This window comes from Maniola hyperantus, chromosome 18 (assembly GCF_902806685.2).
Source record: "Maniola hyperantus chromosome 18, iAphHyp1.2, whole genome shotgun sequence".
NCBI classification, from domain to species: Eukaryota; Metazoa; Arthropoda; class Insecta; order Lepidoptera; family Nymphalidae; genus Maniola; species Maniola hyperantus.
In genome coordinates this window covers 5,519,947-5,532,952 of record NC_048553.1, presented here as the reverse complement: position 1 = coordinate 5,532,952, position 13,006 = coordinate 5,519,947, and the positions used below count along the sequence as shown (strand labels likewise).

The 13,006-nt window shown below is 39.2% G+C and overlaps 1 protein-coding gene across 2 annotated transcripts in view; it reads right to left on the bottom strand.

The window, feature by feature from the left end:
- Positions 1-445: 445 nt before the first annotated feature.
- Positions 446-13,006, bottom strand: part of Prp39 (pre-mRNA processing factor 39) — a 33,027-nt gene continuing 20,466 nt past the window's right edge. For both annotated transcript variants that reach the window (XM_069504456.1, XM_069504457.1), the window contains exons 9-16: positions 12,238-12,385; positions 5,689-5,836; positions 5,022-5,132; positions 4,733-4,897; positions 4,042-4,262; positions 2,999-3,267; positions 2,338-2,536; positions 446-1,871 (exon numbers count right to left, since the gene is read on the bottom strand). In XM_069504456.1, coding sequence (XP_069360557.1) covers positions 1,634-1,871; positions 2,338-2,536; positions 2,999-3,267; positions 4,042-4,262; positions 4,733-4,897; positions 5,022-5,132; positions 5,689-5,836; positions 12,238-12,385 — 1,499 coding nt within the window. In that variant the 3' untranslated portion in view covers positions 446-1,633. The remainder of the gene's footprint in view (positions 1,872-2,337; positions 2,537-2,998; positions 3,268-4,041; positions 4,263-4,732; positions 4,898-5,021; positions 5,133-5,688; positions 5,837-12,237; positions 12,386-13,006) is intronic.

The following is a 13,006-nucleotide window of genomic DNA, read 5'->3' as shown; positions in this document are numbered from 1 at the left end:
AGTTCATATAGCAGTCAAGTTTAAATTTCATACATAAACGTACCATAAGTGTTCCACCGCTTCGTTTTCTAGATCCTCCAAATTACAAAATAGGAAAATTTATTGAGACATCTAAAATCCATCTATGATAAAACTACACAAAATTAAGCACAATTCATAAACTACATTGACAGTGATGGGCCCACTGATGGGATTGTGACGTTATGCTGTCTTTAAAACATACGATTTTACCATAGCTGTATAGCACAATATCTAGACAGCTAGATATGGTGTCCATTGATATTCATCGCCATACAAAATGGACGATTTTCAACATCGAAAATTCGTACTATTAATAAATTATTAAATTCAAGTTACGAATGTTAAAACTGCAGGTTTAAAACAAGTATTCAACAATACTTTCACATTTCAGACTTTGAAGTATTCAATGCGATCGCGGTCCGTGTGCCCTGATGACGTCTTTCAATTTTCAGAGCCCTGAGTGTAACTTTTCAAGGTAACATTAACTCTGCGTGATACTTCGGCGGGGAGGGGCGATGCACGCACAACAGACGGAAACGTTTAAGTGCGGAAACCAGCCCAGAATGAAGAAGAAGAAGAAGAACTCTGCGTGATTCTATCATAACTGTATGGAGATGTCGAACATTTTTCCGCATGTATCCCGTCCATACTGGCCAGTTGCATGTCAGGCGGTTACAGTTACGTTAACATTGCTATTATAAACTTTTAACGTCGATAAGAGCAAAACCAGCGCGAGCAGACTTATTGCCGTCTTCACGTGCCATCAGTACCCTTATTATAAATGCGAAAGTGTGTTTGTTTGTTGGTTTGTCCTTCAATCCCATCGCAACGGTGCAACGGATTGACGTGATTTTTGCATGGGTATAGATAAAGACCTGGAGAGTGACATAGGCTACTTTTTATCCCGGAAAATCAAAGAATTCCCACTTGATTTTTGAAAACCTAATTCCACGCAGACGAAGTCGCGGGCATCAGCTAGTACAAAATAAGTTATTATTTGTGACAGATATTAATAGTGTGCCGATTCGAAGCGCATGTGAATACTGACTTGTGCAACCACACCACTTTGCTTGTTGGTCAAAGTTTAACGGTAACGTAATTTTTACCGGCGTGCACGTTATGAGTCAGACGTATGACACGTAATGAGTCACGTTGGTACAATCCGAAAAACTAAAAATGGACTTTCATGCCCTTGTTTCAAAATTCAAGTTGTAGCCCAGATCAAGTATATCAGCAGCTGTAGCCCAGTGCTCCAAGCAGAAGCCTTTTGAAATTGTAATAGTAAACTGGGGTTGTCGTTTAGTATTTTTTGGTAACGGCACCAACGCCAATTAAAATTATTATAATTGTTTTTATAACGTAGAATTTTACTGGTCGTCAGTGGTGTCGTTAAGAAAATATAATTGTAAACCACACCAGTTGGACACTGGTGTCGTTTTAAATTATATACCTAGACAAGACAACGTCATTGTGCACACTAATATTATAATATTATGCAACTGATCCTGATAGATTGACGCACAGTTAACGTTAACTCGAGTCTTTGAACTGGAGAATGCGTGCGTACGGCACGTTGAGTGAAGGTCTGTGCCGTGTAGTGCACGTGTAGGGTCTAGTAGTAGTTGGGGTACTGCGGCCAGGGGTGCGGGTGGTGCGGGTAGGGGCCGGGCGGCTGCTGGTAGCCCCAGGGCGGCTGCTGGTACTGCTGCTGCGCGTACTGCGACTGGTCGTACTGCGACTGCTGCGCGGTCGCGGCCGGCGTCTGGTAGTAGGTGCTCGCGCTGCTGGCTGTCGTTACAGGTGTGGTTGCGCAACTCTCCTTCTTTTTGACCGCCGTGTCTGTTGTCGCCCTGCGGTACAAAAAACAGATTAATTATCCATCATCATCAACCCATCGCCGGCTCGAAAGGCATTCCGAACCAGTGGTAGATGCATCCGACTATTCGTAAGCACTTGTAAAAGTTTATACGAATAAAAAAGATACAGGAAATATTGCGCATCGAACTTTTTCAAGAGATTTTGGCCTCGTAGAGCGTTGTCTCTGTCACTCATACCTATATGATGTTTTGTAGGTCACAACGAAAGAGACAACGCTCTACGAAACCGTTATCTTTTTCTAAAGTTCTATATGTTCTATAAGTATAAAGTTGATATATGTTCTGCAGGTTACTGTAAGGATTGGTCTTTCCGATAGTACTAACTGGGATTCTTGGTGTTCACATTTCGAACGAGGTCCAATTTCGGGATCAGTTGGACGGTAAAAACCTGCTCGTCTGCTCGCTATTTTTATATTTAAAAAAAGTAAGTTGCACTCACGTGTGGTGCGGTGGCGCGTCATGCTTGGCGGCTCGCGCGCGCTTGCGCAGGTGCTTGTGCAGCGCGCGCGCGTGCAGGTGCGCGGCGCGCGCAGCCGCTGCACCGCCCAACTCGTCGGCCAGCTCGCGGCGCCGCCACGCCATGGCAGCGCTCGTCTCCGCCTCCGCGCCCTCCTGCCGCTCGTAACTCATCACCAGCTCTGCGTTACACCCATATCATCATATTCTAATGTGTCCAAATCGGACTACTTATTTAGCGCGCATTGTAACTCCAGTAACGCGAATCGCCAATTTTCAGCAAATCTCCAACATCCAAAGCGACGTACAAAATGCTATTTAAGTAAATACAACTGTTAATACGAGAGAGCGTTTTTAAGTCCGCAGTATGGAGGATATAAAGTGAAAATAAAACTATTTTGCCTTTTCGGTTGGATCTAACTTCCCGCTGTTTGTAGGACAATATGCCAGGAGTATGCAAGGCTAAGTCAAACCATTGCACATGCAGTTGCAAATTCAGCGGGTCTTTAGCGATGGCACCATCTTGACCCCAGATGCATGGCCTAGATGACAGATATAGGGCCTTCCTCGCCGCGGGCGGGTCCTGGTTCACATGACCAAGTGAGCCCGGTTTAGTAGTCCTCGGACATAGTCATTATATTTACCTTCCAGCTGTTCGTATGGCGTGCCAGGCGTATGCAGGGCCAAGTCGAGCCGCTGCATATGCAGTCGGGAATTGAGCGGATCTTTAACGATGGCATCGTCGAGAGCCTTCCTCGCCGCGGGCGGGTCCTGCTTCACGTGGAACAGGAACCGCGCGTACTTGACCGCGAGCGCGGACGCGACTGCCTTGCTCTTGGCGGAAGATATATAGTTCTCGTATAATTGGATACATTTTTCGTAGTCTCCCCGGCGACGCTCGAGATTAATCCGTCTGTAAAAATTGTAGAACACCCATATTGTGTAATCTCTGTATAAATAAATATCAATTACCACATGTATGAAAGATCATAACTTCACATCACAAGTATCGACATCATCACAAAATAACCATTCGCCGCTACAAAATGAACAACTATACTCTATCCACGGAAACAAGTTACGAGTAGTATAGCGCTCTTTCTATTACGTAACCCCATACAAATGACAGAGCCAAAAATCTCAGAGGGCGTTAACCATTTTCAGTCACCAATCAATCACAAACGTTCATGTTTTTGAATTAAATTTCAAATGCTTTTGAAAACATTTTCGAATTGAATTTGGAATGTTTCTTGAAAACATGTTTGTGATTGGTTGGTGACTCACAATGGTTAACGCCCACTGAGATTTTTGGCTCTGTCATTTGTATGGGATTAGGTAATAGAGAGACCGCTATACTAACTTCTTCGTCATCATCATCATGATCAACCCATTACCGGCCCGCTACTGAATGGGCCACTTCTCAGAGTAAGAAGGGTTTAGATCATAGTCGGCCACGCTGGCCCAATGCGGATTGGCAGACTTCACACACCTTTGAGAACATGAAGAGCTCTCAGGCATGAGGCATGCAGGTTTCCTTGCGATGTTTTCCTTCACCGTCAAAGCTTAATTGTCGTAAAACCGCACATAGCTCCGAAAAGTTAGTGGTGCGTGCCCGGGATCGAGCCCCCGACCTCCCGAAGAAAAGGCGGACGTCTTAACCACTAGGCTCATCACCGGCCCAACATACCTGTACTGTATCTGCACGAGATGCGGACAAGTCTTCTCGATGCGGTCGAGTATGTCCGCCGCCTTGGACAGGTTGCCCTGCGCCTCCTCGAAGTGCGCCCAGTGCAAATGTAGTTCCGGCTTGTCGAGGTGGTGCACCGTGCACGCTCGCTCCAACACCTCCCTCTCTATTGCCACCAGCTCTGGGTTGGTGGCGGAACGCTCCTCGAGGAACTTTATCAGCTGTGTACAACATAAAGTTGCATTATCCATACGACTACGACGCGACTTCGTACGCGTGGATTTAGTTTTTTAAAAATCCTGTGGGAACTCTTAAATTTTCCGGGATAAAAAGTCTATGTCCTTCCCCGAGTTGCAAGCTACCTCTATACCAAATTTCGTCAAAATCGGTTGAACGGTTGAGCCGTGAAAGCTAGCAGACAGAAAGACAGACAGACACACTTTCGCATTTATAATATTAGTATGGAAGTATGGATTTCTCATTCAATATTATAAATGAGAAAGTGTGTCTGACTGCTAGTTTATCACGGACCAACAGTTTAACATTTTAATTAAATTTGGTACAGAGTTAGCTTACATACCGAGGAAAGACATAGGCTATGTTTTATCCCGGAAGAGCTCCCATGGGATTTTTAAAAACCTAAATCGTAATTGTGTGCTCGCACGGGTGTGTATGTGAGTGTGTGTCTCACCCGCATCCAGAATTCCTCGTAAAGCGCGCAGGCGATTAGGCATCGCTCGTGCAGCACTAGGGCGCGCTTCAGTGAGCCATGTTGTTTCTCCCACTCCAAGTAAGCCTTCCAGTTCTTCAACTGGCAGCGCTCCAGCGGCTTCACGTGAAAGTAGGGCCGTTTAATCTAAGCAGAAAAAATAAGTCTTATTGTTGCGTTCAGAAGCAGTTGTCCGCACCTCTTAACAGATTTTTATGGGATTGGTGTGATTTTGCCAGACTAAGGTGACGACAATTTATTGGAATCTCACCCCTTCTTCGTAAGTCCACCGCGCGGCGACTTCCTCACCAGTGGCCTTGTGCACTTTCCTGCGAGCTGCTATAATGCGCTCTTTGATTGACTGCGCTTCTTCTTCTGATGCCTATGAATAAAAATAGTGTATGAGGTTCAAAATTTATACTTACTAATATATAAATGCGAAAATGTATCTGTCTGTCTGCTAGCTTTACACGGCCCATCCATTCAACCGATTTTGTCGAAATTTGGTTCAGAGTTACTTTATCCCGTATAGGCTACTTCGTATCCTGGAAAAATAGCATCTTATTAATATCTTGACACCGGAACATGTACTGCTTAAATGCAGCATCTACCCAACGAGAAGCCTACATTAGTTTCCAAACAACACTTAAAGTTCTTGTCTGGGTGGCCTGCTCGGTTGACTGGAGTGATCCGACGGGTAAACACACCAGCGATAGCACGTACAATGGACAGCTACATCTAAAAGCGTCATCACCACGCCGAGAGAATCACAACGGTAGTCTCGCCACGTGACAAAATTCGATACAAACTATCGCCGCGATAGTATCGCCCTGTGGAGATAGGCCCATGTTAGTATCGAATTTTGTGAAACGGCGAGACTATCGCCGCAAATCTCGTCCGTGGAGATGCGAAAAAGGAACCCAGGAGGAAGGACTCACGATGTGATCGAGTGGCTCATCCTCGCCGGGCGGCAGGTCGAGTGGTGGCTGCGCGGGCACCGTGTCGCGCACCTCCTCGCGCAGGCGCACCAGCTCCGCGCGCCCCACCACGCCCGACACCGGCTCCGACATCACATGCTCTTGGAAACTGTTGAAAAAATAAAAACACACAAGTATATCATCACGTCAAAAATTAAAATACAGTGAGACGAATCGCGATTCGAATCCAAGAATGTTTGATCCGAAGTAGCAGTAGTACGTTTGAGGATGCAACCCCTCATACGTACTACTGCTACTTCGGATCAAACATTCTTGGATTCAGTAGATCAAATTTGTAAGCCGAGAATATCTCCAATAGGCTAGTTGACACTTTTTTTAAGTTGGTCTTAAATGGTTAATATTTGTCCTATTAGATCAAAAAAATTAACACTATATTTTTTTGCGCCCTAAAAACCGTAAAACTTTAATTTAAAAATATATTTTTCTTAGACAGCTGAAAACACTGTCGGCCATGTTTGACCGATAGATTATCTGTGCTCTGACGTCATGCATTTGTAAACAACAGCATAACCTCCCAAAGTTTAATAAACATGACTTCTATACTAGTTTACATGAAAAATATAGTAAATATCGTTATTGTATCATCCGAGAATGTAAAAACGCATCGTTAAGGACCACAGGAAAGTTGTGGATTAGAGTGCCCAGTGAAATAAATATACGTAACACGCGAAGACTTGCTTAAAGGGATCCTATATGACTAACGACTTCAACCCAAATTTATTTTTGCAAAGATCACTTTGTTGTAAGTCTTACTTAATAACTTATTCAATTTATAAAGAGAAAACGATATTTTTTTACGTTTACTATGAGTTTTTAGAAATATATAAAAACTAGCTTATGCTCGTGACTTCGCCCGCGTGGACTTCATAAATTTCAAACCCCCATTAACCCACTCAGGGGTGGAATTTCAAAAATCTTTTCCTAGTGGATACCTTCTCTTTACCTAGGACCAGCTGTTTAGATGTTTAGGCTGTGCGTTGATATATAAGTTAGTCAGGGCTTTAAATTTTATATATATGGATACTACGTTAGTCCCCGCGTGACATAGAGATGACATTTCTTAGTTTACATATTTAATGACGTCACATCATGGCTGACAGCGTTTTCTGCGTTTCAAATAAAAATAAAAACTGTATTTTTTTAAATTGGATTTATATATCCATCCTGCGTTTTTAATAATTGTTATTGATATATTTCGTTGTCTTAAGCAAAATACTATTATAAATAATCATTTATTGGATGAAATTAGATATGAGTCAAGTAGCCTATTCGAAGTATTGTTCACAGACCGAATTAACCCCACTATTACTTGTATAAACGCTAATGCACTGCGTCCGATCCGAATCCAAGTCCCCCTGCGGGTGTCATATCAGGATAAAAATATATCCAAATTATTATGCTAAAATTGACCAAATCATAAACTTGGAGTCTACAATAAATATTTGTAGTAATAATTTAAACAGAATCGTTATCCCGCGACAGGATATCAACGTCAATGTTACCCAGCCCGAAGGATTATGATTTAATAGTGTTTTATATTCTTAATTGTTGTCCAATTTAATATCTAGGAATGTGACAATACGATAAATAATATTATGTGAATTTTCAATACTGGTAACTAATTATTCATTGTAAATTAAATACTGTCAATGTACTAAGAGTGACATTATACTAAGCTATTGTCAACATACAGTTGGCAATAGCTATTATGTGAAATAATAATGTTGTGTAAACTGACAATTTAAGTCGCTTATTATTATTGTAAATTATTAATACGTAGACCATCAATGTCACTGATTTTATTATTGTAAATTGGGTGTGTCAACATACCTTTTGTCAACAAACTTAAAATAAATAATGATTAATATTAAGATCATGTGATAGTCGATATCCGCCTTGTTTGCGATGGCAGTGTTATAAAAGTACCCTACCTCGACAGAGAGGGGACAGTCTTGTATCGACAGCCCAGAGCAAACACAGCGGACCTTACTGAAGTTAAGTATTCTTATATTGTATTATAATGTAATGTAATCATTTGCCTTTTATAGGTTACCTGTTGTAACTGTGTACCAAATATGTACCTACTACTTTACTCAACGTTCTAGTTGTTTTAAAAGATGTGTGTTATGGAGTTTCTTTGCCCTTTCTTCTCCATGACTAAACACCTTAGCGAAATGGGTGGTAGATTCATTTTAATATAAATAGATCAATGCTGAACAAATACAATTCAGTTATTATTCGACTTGGTTGGTTTTACTTCTGTATTTATCACCTACCCTCTTGTGCTATTTATTTTATACATTGAGATAAAAGTAAACACTAGGTTGTTAGCTTCTAATTATTATAGAAGCCTGTTTAGATGATTAGGATTCTTACTTTGAAATAATACAGCAGATGCTTTGCTTGATTTTTAATTACTTAGTATTTGGCCTTACCTGACAAATAATTGATAAATGATAACTTTCATTAGTAATCATTGGATTTAATTTATCATCACTATTAAAGCCCACTGTCTTAACTTCTCTCTTTATCTAAATTTGTCATCAGAAGTGGGATACGATAATTCTTTTCGTGTCTAAATACTAATACTTTTCAAATGCTTTCAGCAATCGTGGATACGGCTTCTCCTCGAAGCGACAGGCTACCGCCTGTCGTCGGTGGCACTTGATGTTGGTGCCCGATGATCCCAAAGCGAGGGGCAACTCTGTTGTCAGTGGCACTTGGTGCTGGTGTGGCATCGCCGGTTGAAACGTCGCGTCGTTGAGCAAGCTAAGTACAATTTTGTGCGTTGTGTGTGAAGAAAAGTGTAAACTTAAAACCACGATTTTGTGGTATAGTTTATATGAAAAAAGTTTCTGTGAGGTGAATCAGAGAAGATTTTTAATTAGTTAGATAAACCACGTGTTGTGGTATAATTTATTTAGATAAGAATAAGTCTAGTTGGAGGTCAGATTAGCCGAACGGTTTTTGATAAAGTATATGTAAATGTGAAATCATTTAGAAAGTTATGATATACCGAAACAATAATACTAATCAAATCAGTAGGTTTGCTTTTGAGAAATTGCATCGTACTTACAACTCGAAACTTGAAGAAATTACCTTATTCTGATTTATGTAACTTAAACATAAACTATATTTATTTATTTATTTTGCTTCTTAAAATAACTCAACCATTTTTCTTCTCTTAAAACAACACAAAAGAGATGGTCCATTCAAGTAACTTTTATTATTTAGCTAAATTACTTTTTTTTAGCAACGTAAGACAGATTACCTGCTTAAGTTTTTTTCTGTTTAGTAATGCTATCAGAACATTTTAATTTTATAAATACCTACGTTACGTGTTATCAATTTATTCTTGTTTTGAGTTGGTTTGATGTACATACACTACACTTGTTTATAAGACATAATCAACAAAAACATTCATATTCTCTTCTACTCTAATTTTGGTCTGACGTCTAGCTATTCTAGTTTTTATGACAGTAACATTGACATTGAATCATTGAATATCATTTTGTGAATGGAGCAATCTTATATTTTTTTATGTCGGTACTTTTGTTGCCGCTGTTCATTTAAGTTCACTGGCTGCATTTTTCTATTTTCCTATGTACTTCGGGAACGAAGTACTTATCAAGATGGCCGAATTGTAATAAAACATACTAATAATTTATGCTAAATGACAAAAGCAGAACAGAGAAAAAAAAAAGAAAAAAAAGAAAGCAAAAAAAAAAAAAAAAAAAAAAAATTGGCATATGATACAAAATGTTAAGACTCCCAATGGGACAAAATGTTAAGACTCACTATGTGACAAATGTTCAGACTCCCAATGGGACAAAATGTTAAGACTCACTATGTGACAAATGTTAAGACTCCCAATGGGACAAAATGTTAAGACTCACTATGTGACAAAATGTTAAGACTCCCAATGGGACAAAATGTTAAGACTCACTATGTGACAAATGTTAAGACTCCCAATGGGACAAAATGTTAAGACTCACTATGTGACAAAATGTTAAGACTCCCAATGGGACAAAATGTTAAGACTCACTATGTGACAAATGTTAAGACTCCCAATGGGACAAAATGTTAAGATTCTCATATGGGTCAAATGTTAAAAATTTTATATGGGTCAAATGCTAAGATTCTCATATGGGTCAAATGTTAAGATTTTTATATGGGTCAAATGTTAAGATTCTCATATGGGTCAAATGTTAAGATTCTCATATGGGTCAAATGTTAAGATTCTCATATGGGTCAAATGTTAAGATTCTCATATGGGTCAAATGTTGATATTCTCATACGGGACAAATCCCCATAAGATAAATGTTATTATTATTATTTATTATTATATCATAATGTGCACTGTCCTTACAGGGGAGTCCTAATGCGGCAGTGTACATATTAATCCACTACTTAACAGCTATATTATGTGTAACTAATAATCCACATTGCTATCCTTGTGAGCTTAGTCAGAGAGCAACAAAAAAATATCTATATTTTTTTTCGGCTATGAAGTATGAAGTATGAAGTGTATGTTTAGATTCCCGTATGAGACAAATACTAAAATTCCCGTAAGGGATATCGATAAGATGCCCATATGAGACAATGCTATAATTCCCGTAAGGGATATCGATAAGATGCCCATATGAGACAAATGCTAAAATTCCCGTAAGGGATATCGATAAGATGCCCATATGAGACAATGCTATAATTCCCGTAAGGGATATCGATAAGATGCCCATATGAGACAAATGCTAAAATTCCCGTAAGGGATATCGATAAGATGCCCATATGAGACAAATGCTAAAGTTCCCGTAAGGGATATCGATAAGATGCCCATATGAGACAAATGCTAAAATTCCCATACGAGACAAATGTTAAGATTCCCATGTGAGACAAATGTAAAGATTCCCAATTGGACAAAGTTAGTTAGGTCTGCCTGGCGCTAATCATTGCTAGTACTAAGTAATCATTTGTTGGCCTTGTCTTTTCTTTCTTCGTATTTTCCTATGTACTTCGGGAGCGAAGTACTTGTCAGTATGGCCGTGTCATATCAGGATAAAAATATATCCAAATTATTATGCTAAAATTGACCCAATCATAAACTTGGAGTCTACAATAAATATTTGTAGTAATAATTTAAACAGAATCGTTATCCCGCGACAGGATATCAACGTCAATGTTACCCAGCCCGAAGGATTATGATTTAATAGTGTTTTATATTCTTAATTGTTGTCCAATTTAATATCTAGGAATGTGACAATACGATAAATAATATTATGTGAATTTTCAATACTGGTAACTAATTATTCATTGTAAATTAAATACTGTCAATGTACTAAGAGTGACATTATACTAAGCTATTGTCAACATACAGTTGGCAATAGCTATTATGTGAAATAATAATGTTGTGTAAACTGACAATTTAAGTCGCTTATTATTATTGTAAATTATTAATACGTAGACCATCAATGTCACTGATTTTATTATTGTAAATTGGGTGTGTCAACATACCTTTTGTCAACAAACTTAAAATAAATAATGATTAATATTAAGATCATGTGATAGTCGATATCCGCCTTGTTTGCGATGGCAGTGTTATAAAAGTACCCTACCTCGACAGAGAGGGGACAGTCTTGTATCGACAGCCCAGAGCAAACACAGCGGACCTTACTGAAGTTAAGTATTCTTATATTGTATTATAATGTAATGTAATCATTTGCCTTTTATAGGTTACCTGTTGTAACTGTGTACCAAATATGTACCTACTACTTTACTCAACGTTCTAGTTGTTTTAAAAGATGTGTGTTATGGAGTTTCTTTGCCCTTTCTTCTCCATGACTAAACACCTTAGCGAAATGGGTGGTAGATTCATTTTAATATAAATAGATCAATGCTGAACAAATACAATTCAGTTATTATTCGACTTGGTTGGTTTTACTTCTGTATTTATCACCTACCCTCTTGTGCTATTTATTTTATACATTGAGATAAAAGTAAACACTAGGTTGTTAGCTTCTAATTATTATAGAAGCCTGTTTAGATGATTAGGATTCTTACTTTGAAATAATACAGCAGATGCTTTGCTTGATTTTTAATTACTTAGTATTTGGCCTTACCTGACAAATAATTGATAAATGATAACTTTCATTAGTAATCATTGGATTTAATTTATCATCACTATTAAAGCCCACTGTCTTAACTTCTCTCTTTATCTAAATTTGTCACGGGCGATGTTGGCGGCAACATGGGTCGACACAGGCATATTGTAGAATCGACCCTTAGTATAACTTAGTATATAACTGGCAATGTGTGGGCACAACTTTCAAAAAATGATTTTTTTTCTTTCACTTATCTCTATAAGAAATTTCTACCAGTGACCCTTTGCAGTGGAACAGGTTGTAAAGGAAGAAGAATAGGTACAACAATGATGAAAATTAAAAGAGGAACTTAAGAAAATGCTTATCTTTTTATATGTATAGAAGGTCTTACTTGTCAAAGTGTGAGGTGTACCCCAGGGTGGGCGTGGCCAGCAGGCGGTCGTAGATGTTGGTGACGTGCAGCGCCGAGCCGTTCTCCGCCTCCCACTTGATGTAAGACTCCCACAGCCGGTCCGAGCGGAACTCCAGCCCGCAAGCCTCTGCCAGGGGTCACATTCAAATCAATCAATCCATATTATATATTGTAAATGCGAAAATGTCTATCTGTCACCTTTTCACGACCTATTCATTTAACCGATTATAACGAGATGCGGTACATAGATAGCTTGCATTCCGGAGACGGACATTGACTATTGTGTAACCGAAGAGTTCCCACGGGATTTTTAAAGGTCCATCCGTTAAGCCCATTTTGACAATATTTAGTACATAGATAGCTTGCATCTTGGAGACGAGCATAAGCTACTTTTATCCCGCAAAATCAAATGGACAAATATTGACGGTTTTCATTTCCGGGTTTTTGTACAAGTCCTACGGGAACCCTTCGTTTTCCCAGAATAAGAAGTATCCCTCTATCATTTTCCAGGGTACAAGTAAGCCTTGTATATATAATTAATATAATGTGTGTAGTTAAAGTGTTAAGAAGTTTACAAATATATAAAACTAGCTTATGCTCACGACTTCGTCTGCGAGGGCTACACAAATTTCAAACTCCTATTTCACCCCCTTAGGGGCTGAATTTTCGAAAATCCTTTCTTAGCGGATGCCTACGTCATAATAGCTATCTGCATGCTAAATTTCAGCCTGATCTGTCCAGCAGTTTG